Source organism: Pelodiscus sinensis, chromosome 24 (genome assembly GCF_052426305.1).
Source record: "Pelodiscus sinensis isolate ZL-2025 chromosome 24, ASM5242630v1, whole genome shotgun sequence".
NCBI classification, from domain to species: Eukaryota; Metazoa; Chordata; order Testudines; family Trionychidae; genus Pelodiscus; species Pelodiscus sinensis.
In genome coordinates, this window is record NC_143075.1 from 9,475,392 (window position 1) to 9,496,226 (window position 20,835).

General features: G+C 50.0%; 1 protein-coding gene across 2 annotated transcripts in view; it reads left to right on the top strand.

Moving 5' to 3' along the window:
- Nucleotides 1-20,835, top strand: part of DVL1 (dishevelled segment polarity protein 1) — a 225,404-nt gene that overhangs the window by 139,295 nt on the left and 65,274 nt on the right. For both annotated transcript variants that reach the window (XM_075906879.2, XM_075906880.2), the window contains exon 4: nucleotides 10,806-10,918. In XM_075906879.2, the coding sequence (XP_075762994.2) occupies nucleotides 10,806-10,918 (113 nt within the window). The remainder of the gene's footprint in view (nucleotides 1-10,805; nucleotides 10,919-20,835) is intronic.

The following is a 20,835-nucleotide window of genomic DNA, read 5'->3' on the forward strand; positions in this document are numbered from 1 at the left end:
CACCTGAGGTTTGCATTCACTCAGTTAGCTACAGCCTTCCCTGGGAGCTCACGGGCAACTAGTGATCTGTCATGACCCCCAGATCTTTTTTCAACCTCCCTACATTCCAGGACTCCTCCTCCCCCACCTCTAATCTTACAAACTGCAACCTGCATTCTAGGTTCCTTTCACAGGTGTTTGTTTTAGCATGACCACCATGGGGGGCCTATATCTGTTGCTTCTCTTTTCCCTCCTTTTTTCTGGGTTCCCCTGTGTGCTAGGTGCTGTACAGACACAGAACAAAAGGACAGTCACTGTGCCAAGGAATTTTCAATCCCAGTCCGAGATGAGATATGGTAGATACAAGTCCTCAGATGGGTTGGTGGGTGGCACAATAATGAGATAATACTGGTCAGAATAATTAGCAGCACCCCGGCTCCCTAATCATTTGTGAGGTGTGGGGAGGGTGGGTTGTCCCATTCCAACACCCTTATTTGTTTTTGGCTGAATTCAATAAAGTTCTATTTTTCTGATGCTTTTCATTCCATTTGAATGGCGTTCTGTGGCAACATAAGCAGCTCCATGAGGGCAGAAATAACATGTTGCTTTTGTGTGTCATTGATTCAACTGATGGGAGGCAACTCAGGAGGCCTGGCAATTCCCTGCACTGCCACCGACTTCCTCTGTGACCTTGGGCAAGTCACTTAGTCTCTCCAAGCCTCCGGACTTGTCTACACGATCACTTAAGTCAATATAACTTACATTGCTCCGGGATGTAAAAAAGCCATTCTCTTGGGCGATGTATGTGACATCAACGTAGAGCCTGTTGAAGTGGGTTTTACTCATGAAAGCTTATACCTTAATATAGCGGTTCCCAACCACTAGTCCGTGGACTGGTGGCAGGCTGTGAACCTCTCTGACAAGCTGCCACATGTTGCCAGGCCATGCCCTTAGCATTTATTTAGTCCCGCCCCCTGGGGTTCACAGGGAATTCCCTTCTGCATCACACGGAGCAACAGGGTGAGTGGGGCGCTGGTAGCTGTGGCTGGAGCCAGGACCGCAGTGAGGCTGTCCCTACTGAGGCCCCAGTTCCAGCTCTGGCGATCGCTATGCAGCCTGGCTGGTGGGGCCAAGCATCGCACATACAGTGGCTGCCCCAGCCGGTGGGGCCAAGCATCGCACATACAGTGGCTGTCCCTACCCCAGAAGGATCTGCACAGGGCAGCGGATGCGAGAAGCCCTGAGCCCCTGCAGAAGCCAAATGGGAAGTGAGGGGCAGCAGGAGGCCTCAGTTAACTGAATAGGGCCCCATAAATTGAAAGCATGGCCCTTTGAGCCTCTCCTCTCAAAACAACACACAGAGATCCGGAACTCTCATCTTCCTCTCTGATTTCATTCCTCAAACCACATTCATTGGAGATCATCTTGAGTTACAAAGATCTGGGTGGCTAATCATGCCCATCATTTCTGCGTCAGACACAGAAACTTCACCTGGCTGTTTTATCCACATTCCTGCCACATGTGGCAGTGACTTGCAGCCACAATCTTGGTTACAATGATGTGTATTGTGTACGTACAGACGCAATTTAAAATAACATGTGAGCTCTTAAAATTGCCATAATGAATATGCAAATATTTCAGTGTCGGTCTGTCAACAGTTTTTGATGAGTTTGCCAGTTCTCGGTATAAAATCGGTTGGGAACCACGGCCCTAATAAATCCGTTCGTCTCCAAGGTGCCACAGGACTTTTTGTTGTTTTGGGCCACACCAGGCTGTCTGTGGGAGATGCTCTCCCGCCAACATAGCTTCGGCCTCTCACTGAGGTGGAGTAGCTATGACAATGGGAGAGAGCTATCCTGTGGGCACAGCATGTTTTCATCAGATACATCAAGCTGCGTCCATGTGTCTGTGCCGATGTAATACTGCAGTGAAGGCAAGCCCTGAATTCCCCATCAGTAAAATGACAATAATACCCCTACCTGGCTTCCTGGGGGTGAGGGAGGGGAACAGCAACACACTAAAAATTGCGAGGTGCTCGGATACCGAGGGAGACTGTATAAATATGGTAGAAAATCACCCCCTCGGAGCTTTGCCCGGAACGCAGCAAAACAACCGGGGGTCCCTCACTCGGATGGTGCAAACTGCAACGTTGATGGAGCAATATTGATTTAGACCCATGGAGGGCACGGCCCGCGATCCCTTCCCTTGCACAGCCCTCTCGGCCAATAACACTAACAGCCCGACAGCAAGAGAGACCACCAGCGGCCCAGGAGTTCCAAGGGAGAGATTTCTCTGGCAGCCTGTGAGTGTCCGAGCGGCGATGAGTAGAAACAGCCTGTGCTCACTAGATGGTGCTGGCGAGGTTGATTGAAGGCCTGGAAAACCTGCCGATGCCCGTCTTTGTGTGGGGACAAAGGAAGGCGCTATGGTCCGGGAGGAATCTTTCCTTTCTCTTCCCTCTGTCCAGAGATAAAGGGACCTGAAAGAGAAGCACTCCTGCTCAGGACAGCACTTCTGCTTATGGGTGACTTAAGTTCCATTTGTTCTCCAGGACCTGAGCAAGTGCTTAAGTGCTGTCCTGCTCCGGGGTTTGTGTGCTGGATAGAGAAGGGATGCATGTGGGGGCACAGCTGCAGGGCTGTTAGGCTGGGGTGCATGCTCACAGTGCATCAGCTTCGGTCCCAAGGGAAGGGAGCCGGTTGGTGTCAGCCAGGTCCTCATGGCACACCACACAGCTGTCACGTTACAGTTAATATCCAATTCCCGAACGAGCATCCCAGTAGGGATTGTTGCTCAGTAACCCACACACCTCCTGGGCATGGGGCACTGTCCTGTCTAGAGGCACTGAGACCAGTTAGAGAGAATAATGTATCTGCTCTACAGCCTTAGCTACCAGCCAGCTGGCTTTTAGCTCATGCAGAAGAGGCTCATGGACTAAACTCCAGGGCTACATCTAGATTGCATCCCTTTTTCAGAAAAGGGATGCAGATTAGACGTATCGCAATTGCTAATGAAGCGGGGATTTAAATCTCCCCCGCTTCATTAGCATAAACATGGCTGCCACTTTTTTTCGGCACGGAGCTTTGCCGGAGAAAAGCGCCAGTCTAGATGCGGATCTTTCGGAAAATAAAGCCTTTTCTGAAAGATCCCTTATCCCTTATTTTAAGAAGGATAAGGGATCTTTCAAAAAGGCTTTATTTTCTGATAGAGCCGCGTCTAGACTGACGCTTTTCTCCGGCAAAGCTCCGTGCTGAAAAAAAGCGGCAGCCATTTTTATGCTAATGAAGCAGGGGAGATTTAAATCCCCGCTTCATTAGCAGGGGAGATACGTCTAATTTGCATCCCTTTTCCGAAAAAGGGATGCAATCTAGATGTAGCCCAGAGGTCCCAGGTTCAGTTCACCTGCTGGCATCATGCAAGACAACAGGAGCAGGAAGAACTGTTGCTCAGGATGAAACCACCTTGGCAAAGCAGTGTCAGGGGCCCACTTGCTCAGGACTGTGGGGTTTGGCAGCTGCACTCCCGGTCTGTAGTGTGGACCCCCTCAATTCTGCCCTGAGGAAAGTCCATAGAGATCTTGGGGAGTTTCTAGATCACTTTGTCATTCCCATGTGGGTCTGAGTGAGGCAGGGAGTGGTCCTGGGTTTCTCAGTATGGAAACAGAGGGCAACTCCAGCACCAGCCTTTTCCCCTGTTAAATAAATTTATTTTTATTGCTCCTGGCAGCACGCTCGAGTCTCTCACCCTGCGCTTTCTGTGTGAAGTGTCCCACTCATTCTAGCAATAGAGGGGTGGTGCTCACACATGTGAGCCAAAGCCAACAGGGCATCTTCTGTTTCTTCAACCTTAATAAGAAGCTGGGGGATTTCTTCCACAGCAATATGCTGCTTGAGCAATTTCTGACTGACAGGGGCCAGCTTCAAGTCCTGCCCTGTTTTTACAGAGCAGGGTGTTTTGATCAATCTGGTACTCTTTTTGTCTCCTTCTTGGGTATGTCCCAGTCTGTGGCCTAACTGCCAAGATCTAAGAGGTGCTGCTGTAGATTATTGCTGTCTTTCATCCCCTGATCTGAAAGCACTGTGCACAGCTGGGTAAACGTTATCTTCCATCCCCAGATTGAGAAACAGAGGCACAGAGAAATTAAATTGCTTCCCTGGAGATAATGGCAGGAGTGGGAATAGAACTCAGATGTCTGGATTCCTAAGCCAAGCCCTTATCCACTGTACCACACAGCTCCCTGTACAAGGATCAAATTTAAAGGATGTAGAGTTTTCTCTTCTTCTAAGTATCCAACTGTTAGGCTGCGTCTGTGAGCATATTTGGTGCATACAGATCTTGAACCGATGGCCAAATTTCATTTAGGAATCTAATTCCCTTCCTTGCTGGGCATATTGTCAGGGACTAAGGAGTTTTTGCTTCTCCCCTTAGAGCACTGACCTGGGACCATCCTGGATTAGGGTGACCATATTTCCCTGTGCAGAATATGGGGCATCAAGTGGGGGCCTGCCAGCACACGTGACTTCAGCCCCATGGAGGGGGATGGGAGCTGGTGGCACTTGGGACTTCAGCCCCACAGTAGGGGGGGCCGCCAGCACTCAGGGCTTCAGACCCGTGGTGGGAGGGGCAGAGGAGCTACCAGCGCTTGGGGCTCTAGCGGCTGAAGCTCTGAGTGCTGGTGGCGCTCTGCCCCCCTGCCCCACTGCAGGGATGAAGTTCACCCCCACAGCATGCAGAGTGAGGAGGGGAGGGGAGGGGAGGGGAGCCGCAGGTGCATGGGGCTTCCTGCAGGGGAAATACGGGACAATGTGTCCGTTTTTTGGGGTTTTTTTAAGTCGGGACACCAGGAGGAGACCTTAAATAAGGTTCTGTCCCAGTAAAATGGGACAGATGGTCACCCTGTCCTGGATGGGTCTGTCCTCTCTGTTTAGCCCCCTTTGGTTGCAGAGAGAGGACCTGGGCTCAGATTGGGAATTTCAGTCGCCTTTCCTCTTGTTTAGGGAAAGAATGGTTGTGTGATTGGAATACAGGCATGGAGTCCAGACTCCAGGGTTCTATTCCTGACTTTCTCAGACAAATCCTGTAGAACCTCACTTTGCCTCAGTTTTCCCATCTATAAAATGGGGTTAATACTTCTCTCTCCCACGTGGGGATGATAGGTCTGAACTAGCATTTGCAAAATGTCTGAGAACCTCAGCTGGAAGCTGCTACGGAGTAGCTGTGTAATATTAATGTCTTTCATTTGATGGTTTTACTCCCAATTTGCCGTTGTATGGAACATAAAACAGAACCCTCCAGGAGACGAAGAGAAAACCAGTGTTAAATAGATGCCCATATAATTGGCTTTTAGCCCTCTTAAATCCTCTCTACACTTATTACATATGCTGTTCAGCTCCATTGATCATCTACAATAGTTGTGTAACACTTTTGCAGTTCGAACCCTTGTAATCAATAGAGCCATTTCCAAAAAGTCGTTAACTGTATCCTTTTTATTGCATTCTCTGTATGCCGTTTATCCTCTCTTGAACTGCTATTAGAATACAGAAATCCATTCAGGCTCTGATTGGGATGAGTTAGTGTTGGAGCATAAATTGCTGAGGTGTAACGAGTGTGACATTTGTGAAACAATTTTTTAGTCCCTAAGACAAATATTTCATGTTCCCAGACTCTTTGGCACATACAAAATTGGCGGCAATGATGGTGTTTTCTAGTGGTGTCAAAAATGGCCTCCCCAAAATTAGCAATTATTTTTCTGCCTTATTTTATCTATAGCTGAAACAAAGATGCTCCATTTGAAATCTTTGGGGGGGAAATCCAGAGATAAGCAACCAAAATGATTCAAGGTCTAGAACACATGACCTATGGGGGAAGATTGAAAGAACTGGGTTTGTTTAGTCTGGAAAAGAGAAGACTGAGAGGGGATATGAGAGCAGCTTTCAAGAACCTAAAAGGGTGTTACAAGGAGGAGGGAGAAAAATTGTTCTCCTTGGCCTCTGAGACTAGGACAAGAAGCAATGGGCTTAAACTGCAGCAAGGGAGGTTTAGGTTGGACATTAGGAAAAACTTCCTAACTATCAGGGTGGTTAAACACTGGATTAAATTGTTTAGGGGTTGTGGAATCTCCATCATTGGACATATTTAAGAGAAAGTTAGATGGGCATCTACCAGGGATGATCTAGAACAGGGTTACTCAACACATGTCCCGTGAGCTGCATGCGGCCTGCAGTCCATTTGTTTGCAGTCCACGGTGCGGTTTGGATTTATGCGAGGCTCAACATGCAGCCCACGGGTGGGAGCCAAAACAAAAAAGTCGTCAATATAATAGTCTCCTGTTGATATGCGTTTTAGTAGTTAAATTCCTAGACTGACATTGCTCATTAAAAGCGCTGTTCTATGGGTGAAAATTGGGTAAATATTGTATTTTATTAATATCCAGAGAACTGACTTAAATGGGGCCTGCGTGTTGTATAGTCTTGCCTTAATCTTTGTATTCGTGCCTGTGAAAGAAGCTATTTGCATATACTTGCATATATAATTGCATGTATATGCAACCACACTTAAGTTGCAGCCCTTGGCATGTGCTATGAGTATCATTGTGGCCCCCGGGGCTTCCAAAGTTGAGAAGCCTTGATCTAGAAGGTGCTTGGTCCTGCCGTGAGGGCAGGGGACTGGACCCAATGACCTCTTGAGGTCCCTTCCAGTTCTAGTATTTTATGAAAAGCATCCTAAAACGTGAATGCAGCCATCTGAGGGAACCAAGGGGAGACCAAGCAAGAAGGGATCTCACCCAGGACTCTGAAGAACTTGGTACAATTCCCAGCTGGGCCACAGTTGTCGTGTGGCTTGGGCAAGTCTCTGAGGGAAAGGCTACACCTTGAGCTAGAGGTAATTTGTCTCCTCAAGCTAGAGTTTCTGCTCATGGGTAACTTAAGTTCTGTTTGATTTCTGGGACTTAAGCTAATGCTGTTTGGGGGCCGCATGTGGGGGGAGCTCCTCTGCTCTGCTCCAACCAGCTCCCCTTTCGCATTTCCTCAGCAGTGGTCTTGAAACAGAGACCTGCTCGTAAATGGGGTTACGTGCCCAGTGCTCTGTGGGGCAGCCCCAGTTACTGGCTAGCAACCATTGCAGGGGGCTCTGCTATTTAACCTCGGGGTGATGGGTGACCTTGCATAGCTGGACTGAGGAGCAGCCCCCTGAAGGCTGGGAGTGGGGAGCCATTACTTCTTGCAGTGCAGCCTTAGGTCTCAGAGGCCAAATTCTTCCCTGACTTACATCCCAACATTTCCATTGAAAATCTAGGTGCTGGCAAATTACTGGGACGCTGTCCCAGAAGAGGGACATGCAAGGCTTTTCAGAGATACTGTGAGGGCAGGACTTTGGCATGGTTAAATCCCCTGAATAAATGAGGAACAACAGCTCTTGCGCAAGAGGAGGGTTTTGCGCAAAAAGGAGCCATCTACAGAGCTCCTTTTGTGCAAAAGCCTCTTGCGCAAAAACGACTGCTAATTAATTATGCAAATGAAGCGCGGCACTTGATTTGCATAAGCTTTTCCGGAAGAAGGCTACAGTGTAGCCATAGCCTAAGGTTATCACATTCAACTGGTTTTAACATCTCTAGTCCCAACCGGCCCCTTCTTCACTCTTGCTCCTTGATGTGGCTCACAGCAGAACCCAACTCCCCTGCTCTCTCCCTCGTGTCCCGACCCAGCACGGAAGAGGCAGGGCATGATGGCGGGAGGTCAGGCTCTGGACTGGCGGAGGAAGGTCTAGGGTCAGTTGGCAGTGAGGAACAGAAAGTGAAAGTTGGCTGGGGTCAACGCACCACAACGGTTTGGAGGGAATCTGTACAACTGAGCTCTAATGAAGGTACCTGAGGTAACACAGGGATTGAGATGGGTTGCCCTGGAGACTTCTGGAATTGGCATCAATCTCCCGGCGACTACTGAAAGCAAATCGGGGCAATTTTAAGAAAATGGCGTTATGTCATATTGGGGGGTGGGGGCAGAGAAAATCTCCTGGAATAGCTTCAGTCAGAGTTGAAAACCCCAGACTGGATTTGGAGTGACATGGTGTTGTCAGGCAACCAGCCTCCGCTCTAATAGGGCAGTGCAGCCTGGAATGACTGCGAGTCCCAGCATGCTGTAGGCTGCCTCCTCCATATTTTAATGGCTGTGATCTCAGCAATGAGTTCTGGGATTCATGGTCTTCCTAGGCTGCAGGTTTGCCCTAAAGGGGGCTGTGCGCCATTCTAGTTTATGCCCCTCGGCTCTCAGCAAGCTGCTAATTCAGAATGTGGCGTTGTCGTAAAGGCTGGGGACCCGCAGAGTGGGAACGAGCCCTCAGGATGGTGAGCAAGAGCAGGGTGCAATGGACGGGAGGTGTCTGCTTTGCCACAATGCAACCCCAATGGAAGGGCTACCCCAGGGGTACGTGAGAGAGACAGCGGGTGTGTCTCACTCCTTTCCGAGTGGCCCCTGCTGGCTGGTTCTCTAGAGAAACACACCACTCGACTGTCAGCATTACCCAAGTGGCTCAGACGTCCCAGGGAATATCTCATGGGCTGTGTCTACACTGGGCCACTTATTCCGGAAAATCAGCCGCTTTTCTGGAATAAGCTGCGAGCTGTCTACACTGGCCCTTGAATTTCCGGAAAAGCAACGACGCTCTACTGTACAAAATCAGCCGCTATTCCAGAAAAACTATTCTGCTCCCGCTCGGGCATAAGTCCTTATTCCGGAACACTGTTCTGGAAAAGGGCCAGTGTAGACAGCCTAGTAGTCTTTTCCGGAAAAAAGCCCCGATCGCGAAAATGGCAATCGGGGCTCTTTTCCGGAAAAGCGCGTCTACATTGGCCACAGACGCTTTTCCGGAAAAAGGGCTTTTCCGGAAAAGCAGCCTGCCAATGTAGACGCTCCTTTTCCAGAAAAACTGAAAACGGAATAGTATTCCGTTTTAAGCAGTTCCGGAAATTCATGCCAGTGTAGACACAGCCTTGGATCTTTGATCTTCAGAGAATCTTGGGGCACGTTAAGTGTGTGTTTCCGGATAGAAATGGGTGTGAGAACAAATGACCCTTTTTTTAAGAGTCTCTGCGGTGTGCTCTCCCCTGAGCTAGGCAGGCTGAGGGTGCGTTTGTGATGTTTATGCTCCCAGCGTGGTGCTCTGCTAACGCAGACTATACTTTCCAACGCCTGTGTGGATGTGCGGCCAGTCAGAGCTGCCTTCCCGCTTGCCTCTCCAAAACAGGCCCCAGATATGCTGAAATCCGCATGGAAACACTCCCCTTTCTTCTCACAACAGTGTGGTTGTTGTACCCTTGGGACCACAGCAGCAGTCTGGGCTAGAGGGTCTGAGACGGGCTTTGTTCAATGGGAAGCTGATGCTCTCTGTGCATTCCCAAGGCAGGGCGACCGATCTATCCCCTCAGCCTCTAGCTCAGCACCGAGGTGTCCTGGGGGGGGTAGTCTGTGGGGACGCTTGCATAACCAGGGATGTAGCATCCTGTTTAATTTGTTAATCGTTTAAACGTTACATTTAACTGGTTAACTGATTAAAGGGCTAGTGGGCGGGGGTCACTGCTACAGCCCCACTGTATTGAAGAGGCCCCCCCGACCTGCCGAGGCCGGGCTGGAATCCCCCCGTCGTGCTGCAGGGAGGGGCTCCTCCAGCCTGGCCGGAGCCATCCCTGCCTGTGAGATGCCAGGGCTCCCCGCGGACAGAGGATGCTCTGGAAGCTGGAGCAGCCCCTGTCCACGGCGAGGCCCCTGCAGGCCTGGAGCAGCCTCTGCCATCTTGCTTCACCCACCCCTGGTTAACGGTTAATGGAACCCTATTAAGGGTGATGCTTACTGGTTAACCGGTTAACCTTCCACATCCCAAGGTGACGGGCGAAACTGAACCGGGGATCTCTGAAGCTTAGTGCATGAGCCTCTGCTGCGGGGGTGAGGAACCTTTTTTGGGCCAGGGGCTGCCAACCCCCAGAAAAATCAGTCGGGGGCCACACAAAAGTGAAAAGTGGACCCCACCCCAAAACCCACGGCTCACCTCACTGACATGGCTCCTGACTGAGAAGCACAAAGACATTCTCCCCCATTTCCCTCACACACCAGAGCCAGGGGCAGGGCTGGGCTAGTAGATTTTGTGAGCCCCCATAGGCTCTGGGGTGGGTCAAAAATGAGGGGTTCAGTGTGTGGGAGAGGGCTACCAGGAAGCAGGCTTGGGGTGTGGGAAGGAGAGCGGGTACAGGAGTGGCCTAGGAATGGAGGACTGGGCAGAAGGGGGGGGGTGCAGGAGCAGGGTGGGAGTGCAAAGTCTGGGTGAAGGGGGGTGGCATTTATCTGGCCCAGCTCCCCAGGGACACACATTGCTTCTTGTACCCCAGTGCTCCCAGGCACCGTCTGCTGATGCTCCGATTGGCCACGATTACAGCCAATCGGAGTGTCCGTGGGGGAGGGAGGCATGGGGCTGGAGTGCCAGCATGGGCTCCCCAATGCTGCGGGGGGTGGGGGGAGCTCTGAGCTTTGGGGACCATATCCAGGCAAGCCAGGGACCAGATCCGGCCTTAGGTTCCCCACCCCGCTCTACCGCATGAGCTAAAAGCCAGCTGACTGGTAACTCAGGCTGTCGAGCCGACTCACTATTCTCTCTGGAAGTGGTCTCGGTGCCCCACCCTCACAGGTGTGGGTTACATGTGCATTGCTGCTCTCTGCTGTCCCTGTCATCTGTGTTCGTTCTGTGGGGCTGCAAAGGCAGCACCCTTCCTGCACACTCGGTGCATCTGCAGACTGGTTTAATGACCCCAGACTGTCTTCTGCCCCCTTTTCTCACAGCCCAAATGCTGCCAGCAGCCGAGATGGACTGGACAACGAAACGGGAACAGAGTCGGTTGTTAGCCACAGGCGAGAGAGACACCGGCGGAGGAACAGGGAAGGCCATGAAGACGGTAAGCCCCTCGCCCCTTTTAGACATGAGCAGCATCTTTCCTTTTTTTCTGTGGTTGTGATGGAACTGGTGCCATCATTTTGAGTCCCCCGCCTTTCCCTTCCTTTCCCCCCCCCCCCCACACTGAGGGACTGTGAGCTGCTGTTGAAGCCCCTCATGCTGCCACCCAGGGCTAAAGCCTGAACAACTTGCTTTGGGGGGGCTCCTATGGTGTGCGACCCCAGGCAGTTACCCTGCTTGCTACCCCCTAACCTTGGCCCTGGCTGTTATATGCAGAAAAACAGTTGTTTGGGCCCAGCTGGGCCATGGCGTTTTTCAGGAGAAAGGTTGAGAACTCTTACGATAAAGGACAGGGCCGCGTGTTACCCAGCACAGAGCTCCTGTACTTTCCTGTTAGCCCTCACTTCACTGTAGGTTGCTCAGTGAGCGTGAAGGGGAATCCTATTGCAGACTATGCACAGATGGTGAGGGCCTTTAGGAGCCGGGTCCCAGCTCTGCTTCTGCTTACTATTTATTTTACAGTGGCGACAAAGGCATTTTAGTGTTGGCCCGAATTTTCCAGATTTCTGTCTCGAGCCAAACTGAATCCATTTCCAAATCAGCTTTTCTCATCATTTTGCCCCCTGGTGTTTCAATTGTTCTCGCACATTTTGAACATGTTGTGAAGAAATTGCTAGCACTAGCTGTTCTCGGTCTGTCATTGGCACACAGCCTGGTGTGGAGCTGGGTTCATGGGTGTGTAGGCGCCATATGCCATTTAGGTAGCCAGATGCACCGCCGATGTATCTGGGGACATTGCCTACAGTGCTTTGTTAGGCCTTGTCTAGGCTACCATGGGCCGTCGACCTAAATTACGTGACTTCCGCTACCTGAAGAATGTAGCTGAAGTCAATATAGGTCTGCTTACCGTGGTAAGTCGATAGCTGTTGTTCTCCTGTTGACTCCGCCTACTCTTCTCATTTTCGTGGAGTACCAAAGTCCATGGGAGAGCGCTTGGCCGTTGATTTATCATCTCTATACTAGACACAATAAATCGACCCCTGCTGGATTTCCCTTGAACTCATTACCTGCCTCCATTTCCTGAGTGGCATAGCTGGCACATCTCAATAGACCGATGCTGGTGCTTCTTGGGGACTCAGCCCCAGAATTGTTAACTGTGTGTACATAGCCCTGCCCTTTGTGTGATGGAGCCACTCCCCAGGGCATGAAGTTCTGTGAGGCTGCGATGGGTGCCGTGACAACTGTAAAAATCTTGCAGATTTTACACAAAGGGCCTGATCCAAAGCTCATTCAAATCAATGTTGGGGGCAGTCTTTCCATTGACTTCAGTTGGGTTTGGGTATTGTCTTAGATGTGTACTGAGGAAGCCATGGTTTTACCTTGCTGTGTGGATGCATTTCATGTTTGCCCACAGATTATGCTTTTGAAACATTTGCACATCCAAGGTCAGAGTGTAAACCGTAGAATTCTGTCCTCTGGTCTCTACTCCGCACATCCAAGTATGTTTATTTCTAATACCTTGCCAGAGAAGAAATATTTGACATATCCAGGCTTAGATGAAGGGTTAATTGTGCCATCTTGTCAAGCATAAAATTGTCCCGCTTCTGGAATATTTTACGCTGGTATCTTTTTAGCCTGTGTAGATTTAACACACAGCCCCACCTCCCAAAGTATCCCCGAGCACCTCCAAACACAAGCCCAAAAGGGCATAAACACTGTTGCCCGCAGCAGGTGTCTTTCTGTTTATTTAGCCACCCATCTGGTCCGTGGCTCAGAGAATGAATGGAAGTCCCTCAAATGGCAGGCGGGGCAGAGAGCTGTCTTCGCATGGTACGGACGGCGGATTCCTTTGGGAGACCACTGGACGGGGGAGAGGGGGATGTTCTAACAATGTTGGGTCAAAAGGTTGATGCTTGAAGAATGTTAAAAGATGATGTGTTTAAAGCTGGTTTATTGTCTCCCTCCCTCCCGATCTCTTTAGAAACGACTATTAAATATGCCCGCATGATAAAAGGGAAACATTAAGAGACAGGCCTCTTGGGCTTTACCCCCACCTGCCCACTCTGCTTTTCTTCTCCACGCGCCCCTCCAAGCAGGAGGTGCTTGCGGAGTCTGGCAACTCGCCGGAATCTCTCCCTACATAGCTGGCTGTGGAGCTCTCATTGGGTGTCTCTCTGGCTCCATGTCCCACCGGGCCCTGATCGGATGCAGGGCTGCTGGTTTAGCCAGAGCTGTGTGAAGCTCAGCACCTCTCTGCCTGCAGTCTTTGCCTGGTTTGGCCAGCTTCAGCCTCCGTGGATTGCACTTCCCAGGTGTGGCTCTGAGATTGGGGTTCACGTCTGACCTCTCAAAGGGAAACGATCAAAACCTCTGAGTCTCACCTGGTTCTCTACCAGATCAGCTAATTTCGCACTCTTTGGATGCAAACCCCCATAGCCTGGCTCCTTTTTCCCCGATGGCTAGGTTGAAATGTAGTGCAGTGTCTGTCTCTCTCCATGCCTTGATTGTCACACGTGTCTCTCCCTCCAGCAGGTTGGTTCCAGCACAGATACTACTAGGGTGGACCGTGTTCCCTCTAACTTTTTCCACCTGTGTGCAGTTTAAATTTTGTTCTGTGCACCAAGGCAAGTGCAGATGTGCACCACCATTAGAAATACATGCGGGCAGCTGTGGGTGCTCTGCTAATCGTCTGGGTGCTACCTGAATCTCTCCTGAGTGGCCGCCCAAGTGCTCAGCCTACAGGGAACACTGAGGGTTTGGATACAACCAGGGTCTTCCCATCAAGGACTGAGTCCTGCAAGGCTATGGGCAGCTTAAATGCTTGTTTGGCACCTGGGTGGATCAGACCATAAGGGCTGTTGATCAAAGAGCTAAAAATACCCCGGGGGGCCCATACCTGTCTACTTTCAGTATATGTTGCCCTTTCTATTCATCCATGTGCCTCTTTCACTCGCATAGGGGAAGCATCTTAGGCCTTGTCTCTGTGTATTATTACAGCTGAAGCCGACTTCGGCCGTGGGAGAGGAAGCAGAGCGAGGGTGTTTCCTCTGCTCGCCTCAGAGGATGTTTCCCCTTTCCCCTGATGTCTGTGATCTGCAGTGAGCCTGTCCCCTCCTCCCCCCATAGACACTCCTCTGTGCTTCATTGGCGGGGCTCCCTGCTGCTGTCGGAGGGGACTTCGCTTACTTTGGCAATGCCTGTTTAAATGCCTGGGTCAGAAGGTGGGGAAGAGCCATGAGGAAGCTGGTGCCTTAGGTGTGGGAGGCTCTAGACAAATTGATTGTTTCTTGGGCTTTGATCCACATCGGGTGTGTAGCCTTGAGATCCAGGCTCAGACAAGTCCCTGTGAAATCGCAAAGTAAATCCGGCTCAGGGCTCTCTGAGGCTCTTTCCTAGGTACAGTGTAGACGTACCCTGCATGAGTCTGTCTGCCTGTGCTTGACTTCTTTGTACTTTGCAAACTCCCTGAGGGAGAGGGGCCCTTGTTTATACAGCCTGGTTCACCCAATACTTCCAAACGGCAGGTCGCTATGTAAATGGCTCTGTCTTCAGCTCAGCCATCTGCCCTGCTCCCAGAAACAAGCTGGATTCCTGAGCCAGGCCTGGGCGATGAGGGAGGCGGCTTCAAACCGGAACAGCGCTTCATTTCCAAGGGAAGGCAACCCTCCGGGCTTGTCGGCTCATTACAGCTTCATTTCTGGCATTGCCGTCAGACGAAAAGGCCGACGTAATTTACTCTGAGTCCTGTCGCTGGGAAATCCAACACTCTTCTTGATGAGCGCGCTGGATTTGAAGCCCCTTGGTAACCCAGCTCGGACGTCAGCAGAACCATCCTTTCCATGAGCCTTCTGGCCAGCTCTGCCTGTGGGAATGAAAGGATTGGGGAGAGGGGGGTGTGGCTGGAAAAGAGACAATAGCATTGAGGGGGTTCCCAGCCAGATTGAGGGACAGGATCTGTGTCGCGGTGAAATAATGGCTAAGCAATTACTCTGCTGCTACGGGAGTAGCGCAATGCACAGTGTCTTTCGTGTGGCCATGTAGGGACTTGTTAAAGGGGACTAGATTTACAGCTCCAGTCATTGCTAGGGAGTGAGGGAAGTGATCCTGACTCTACAGCACTTTTTGCTTTGTTCCATAGGTGTTAGTACAAAAAAGGGTCGGGGAGTAACTAGGGAAACCTGCAGGGAGGATTCGGGAGGTCGGGACCGAAATGCAGTCGCAGCACGCCCCTGAGACTGGCTCTGTCCCCTTGAAAATGGTGGCCCTGGGCAACTGCCCAGTTTGCCTGCCCCTAAGACCGGCTCTGGGTGTAGAGTCTGGGAGGAGGTATGGATGCAGGAGAGGATTCTGATTTGGAGGAGGGGCATAGGAGGAGGCCCAGTGTTTTGGAGGGAACGGTGACCTGGGACAGGGATTGGAGTCAAGTGCGGGAGTAAAGTGTAGTAGGGGGTGCAGTAAGTTTGGGTTGCAACCTGAGGCAAAGGTGTAGGAGGGGGCGCAGAGGGTTGGGGAGATGGAGGGAGCGGGGTGTCAAGTGCAGGCTTTGCTTGGGAAGCACTTATCTTAGATAGCTCTCAGCCAGCAGCCAAGCGGGACCCTCACCTGCCGTGCCGCTGCACACCGCTCCAAGTGGCTGGCTGCTGGGCTGATATGTATCTCTGTGCACCACGTGCCACTTGAGAGGTGCCCTCCATGCACTGCCTATACTGCAGGCACGGCCCAGGCAGCTCCCATTGGCCAGAAACCAGCAAATGGGAGCTGTGAGATTGTGCTGGGAGTGGCACAGTGAACAAAGCCCCCGATCAAGGACAGGTGGCACGCAGAGACACACATGACCCCAGCTGCCGGCCGCTTTGCACAGCGTGTGGGGGCGTGGCAAGCAGGGAGTCTATCTGAGGCTCCCTCTGCGCCGTGGAGGTTTGGTGGCCACTCCTGGCCTGCACCATCTCTGAGAGGTGTTTGTTTAACCTGCTCCTAAAAATCTCCAGTGATGGAGATTCCACAGCCTCCCATTACCTTCCTGAATGATGGCTCTCCCTTTCGCTTACACTAAATGGTGAATCGCTTTCCCCTGTCAAAGGGAAAGGGGATCCCCAAGTACGGCACGAAGGGAGGCATCACACGGCTTCTGACACTTTTTGTCGTTTCAAGCAAATACATAGCAGGAGAAGGTGCTAATGAGACTCTCAGATGCTGGCACATGAGGGTAGTGCCCAGCTGGGGACGGAAACTCCTTTTGCCTAAAACTATATCCTTGTGGGGTTGTAAGGTCAAGTGGCAGAGGGGTTTTTGTTCCTCTTTGGAGGGGTTACAAAGCAAGGAGCAGAAGGCAAGCAATAAAAAAAAACCCACTGGGATTATTGGACAAAAAGGGAGCAGAGCATAAGGTGAAAACACCCAGAGGGAATGTGACTAATGGAGAAAAGTGGGGAGAGGGAGATTCCCATGGAGAGGACCCCCACTCTTGTCAAACTATCAGTCAGTGGCTTCTTCTGCCTTTCGCACAAAGCAGTCTTTAATTAAACCATTGGTTCCCCTTGGCTTCCCTTACTCCTTGCGCAAGCAGGAGTACCGGCCACTGGTGGGGGTGCCCTCTGAGGTCGATTTAGCGAGTCTTAACTAAATTGGCTAAATCAAACTCTGGAAGATCGATCACAAGAGCGGCAATCTTCCGTTTCGTGTAGACAGGGCCTAAGAAGGGAACTTGGTTAACGTCTGATTTATTCATTGTTCAGGAGATTACTAACAATCGTAGGGATTTGTAGCAAACAGGAGTTTGTGATTTACCCAATCAGGGAGTGACTCTGGTAATCATAGAATCATAGAATACTAGGACTGGAAGGGACCTCGAGAGGTCGAGTCCAGTCCCCTGCCCCTATGGCAGGATCCAGTAATGTCTAGACCATCCCTGATAGACATTTATCTAACCTAGTCTTAAATATCTCCAGAGATTGAGATTCCACAACCTCCTTAGGCAATTTATTCCAGTGTCTAACCACCTTGACATTTAGGAAGTTTTTCCTAATGTCCAACCTAAACCTTCCTTGCTGCAGTTTAAGCCCATTACTTCTTGTCCTGTCCTCAGATGCCAAGAACAACATTTTTTCTCCCTCCTCCTTGTGACATCCTTTTAGATACCTGAAAAGTGCTATCATGGCCCCCCTCAATCTCCTCTTTTCCAAACTAAACAAGACCAGTTCTTTCAGTCTTCCTTCATAGGTCATGTTCTCTAGACGTTTAATCATTCTTGAAATGATACATTGTGAAACTGTTCCACTCCCTCCCCCCGCGCACACACCTCTCTGAAATGTTGCTGCTATCTTATAGCATAGACACATCAATGGCACCCAGGGTATCCCTTCTGATTAAAAAAACAAATCCTTCATCCTTTGTCTAAGAAATTGTGGTGCTGGGGAAAGTAATTTCTCCCAGGGAATCCACTTCATTCGCAAAGGGTTCATTTTTAACTTGTGTAAAGTGATGTGCATGTGAAGAGGTGTGACTTATGGGAGGGATCTCCTAGCTGTTCCCCCAGGCCAGACTGCTGTGGGTTTGAGCAAAGGATGTCCGCAACAGAGCTGGGCCGATTTTTGTCAGTGAATGGGCTTTTCATCCCAAAATGCATTCTTGGGGGCTCTGAACATCTTTGTGAATGTGGGTCAAATTCAGTAAATAGTTTTGGTTGGAAAAAAAACCTGGGCGAAACCCTGAAAATATCCGTTCAAGAGAAAATGTCCCAAGGCATCGTTTTGAAAGGAAATTTCTGTATGAATTGGCACTTCGGTAGCAGGTGTTGGATGGAAAACGTCGACCTTGCGGCTGGCTTGTTTGAGCCACACTAACGGGTTTAATTTCTTTCAATTTTTCAAGGAAAACCTCCAAAGCCCTCATGGTTTGGTGCAAAACTGAATTTTTGTAGATTTTTTTAGCTTGGTCACCAACCTGAAAAATCAGTTCTTGACTCAGCTCTGATTAGTAGGGCCTGAGTCCAGGAACATTGCGGAATGTGCTTGTTGACCCATTCAGCAAAGCATATAAGCACACGCTTAACTTAAGCAAGTGCTTAAAGCCAAATTACTTAAATAGGACTTAAGCACATTGAGTGTTTTGCTGAATCTGGGCTTAAGAGAACATCTAGCACAGGGTACCATCCAGGCTGTGTTCAGGTCCCCAGTGAAATCAATTGGAAAAGCTTTATGTTGATGCCAGTGAGTTGTGGGCAATGTTCTCTCTCGCTGTTTCCATCCATGTGTGGAATAAATTTTATGTGCACCAAGGTATGTATGGATGTGCACCACCAGTAGACACACATGTGCTGGCTGGGGGCACTGTGACTGCTCTACTAATCAGATGGGAGGAGTATCCTAGTTGTTCCTCCAGGCCCAAGTGGGGCATCAGATGAATTTCCAGTGCAGTAGGTTTGAACAAAGGATGTCAACAATACAGCTGGGCCCGATTTTTGTCAGTGAATGGACATTTCACTCCATTTCACCCCATTTGAATCTCTCCTGGGTGACTTTCCTTAGTCACAAGTATGATTGTTAATTTCTGGGCTCTCCAACCTTCCAATTTATTTTATGCCCAATGTACAGTCTCAGTGAAGTAATTTTGAAAAGAATAATCTCCATTAGTAAGCAGTATACATCCTCGGATGTCGAGTAACATGATGCACATGCTAATCTTCATCTACAGATCCCCCGAGCGGCTAATAAAACTGCTGGAAAACAAAGAGGACAAGCAAATGGCAGCATGCGCTCCTCAGAGGGACTGCACGACTCTTAAGTTGTGTTCCCATACCAAAGAGTTACCCACCATGCGCACAAGAAGAGAGCATTTGTGCTAATGTAGATGTTGTCTGTCTCTCAAGGGAGAGACAATGACACCGACCTGCAGACAAAGATGTGTTTTCCAAAGCGGACCTGGGCAACGTTATCTTTTGAATGCGAGTTCTCTGTTCCTGAAAAAAATGTGTGTGGGAAGTACAGGGTGCTAGAGAAACAGAGAAATAATTGGCATGGGGGAAACCAGGAGCCCCTTTGTATCGAACTAAGGCTTTGTGTAAATTAGAAAATCTTTTCCCTGATCACCTTTCATTCTAATTAGTAGCAAATCTATCTACTTGGCTGCAAATAAAGTCACAGGCTGAATGGGCAGGAACAGTGACTACGGGAGAACCCTGACTTCCTTTGTTCCCTGCCCTCCAGCCCCTTAAAGTACCAGATGTCAACTTTTCCAAGGATCAAGTACCAAGGCCCATTAAGTGAGAGTGGAGCCCAGCTCCTAATTAGAAGCATGGGAGGTCTGCTTGGCACATGTTCTCGGGACCCCTTGCTGACTAGGACAAAAGTCCCATGTCCATTTCCTGAGGAGGAGCGAGAAAAGGGACCGTGGACCATCTAATTAGGGAGGTAATTAAGGGACACGTTTTCATTGGCGTTCAGAATGTTGGATAGCCGCTGCCGGTTTTAGACAAGTCTCCGGACGTCAAGTGCAGGGGCTGTTGTTTCAATGCTGAGTTTGTGCTGTGGTGAAATTAACCATCATACAGACAGATGAAAAATGCAGGGGCCGTGACCTGTGCTTTGGGAAAATGCAGGGTCTGTGACCTGTGAATGGGAAAAGCGACTGTTCCAAATTTCCAATAGTAGCCTATCGTACATGTATTCTTAAGCCTCGGGGAGCACAGTGTATCTATTTTCCCAGTGCCCTTTGTTCGGGCCAATGGTAATGGAAACTCAAACAACCGTAGTTTTCTAAAAAGAGCTTTGCTCAGCCATCTCTGGCTTAGTGTTGTTATTCTTCAAGATCTCCTCATGCAAACAACAGGCCTGGACCGTGGGTACTTAGAATCCAGGCTAAATAGCGACGCGTGGGAAATACGCACATGTAGTTACTTCAAACACTATTTGCTGGAGTAGAACCAACAGTGCCCCACGCTAGGTAATGCACTAAGGGAGGTTCTGGAACAGTTCTCTTGGGAAGAAGGGGCACCAGGAGAGAAAATACCATCTGTCAGCTAGTTTTATGTATTTAGATACATAATATAGCATTTGGCAGTCTGATTTTTTTTTCCCAGAGGTGCTGGGAAGCTGGTTGGCTGAGCACTAGCGTGGCCGCCCAGGAGAGATTCAAATGCCGCCCAGTTGATTAGCAGAGCACCCACAGCCGGCAGCATGTGTTTCTCCTGGTGGTGCACATCCACACATGCCTCAGTGCGCAGAACAGAATGTATTCTGCACATGAATGGAAAAAATTAGAGGCAACATTGGCTCAGAGTCTCTGAAAATCAGACCCGAAGAATGTATTTGTGGGTGCAGTGTTTCTCTGCTGCAAAATATTGCCTCGCATTAAAAACGGGCCTGGGTGTAGGGATTCCTGGCTGCTTTTTGCAGTTCTCCTGCTGACTGTGTCTGTGACCTTGGGCATGCCCCTTCATTTCTCTGGCTTTCAGTTTCCTCACCTGTAAATGGGAATCATGACATTTGACCTGGGATACTGCATGAGATTTAATTGATGGTTATAAAGTGTTGTGTGATTCATAGCTGAAAGGCAATATATGTACATACTAGGGATGTTATATTTGGATTAATTGGCTAATCGAATAGTCGATGCAGTTTGCATCGACTATTTGATTAGTCGATAAGGGCGCCTTCACTTTTAAAGTGTAGCAACAGTCCCAGAGCAGTTGCTACACTTCAAAGGCGAAAACGCTGCAGGGAGCACAGGGCCAGTGGGGACTCTGCAGTACCCTGCTGGCCCCGTACTTCCCACGGCATTTCAAAGCGGCAGCACCACCTTGAGCCCGGGGTCAGCGGGGGAGTCCCCAGCTGATCCCAAACTCCACGCGGCGCTGCTGCTTTGAAATGCCATGTGCAACCCAGGCCAGCTGGAGACTCAGCTGGCCCTGGGATGCACACG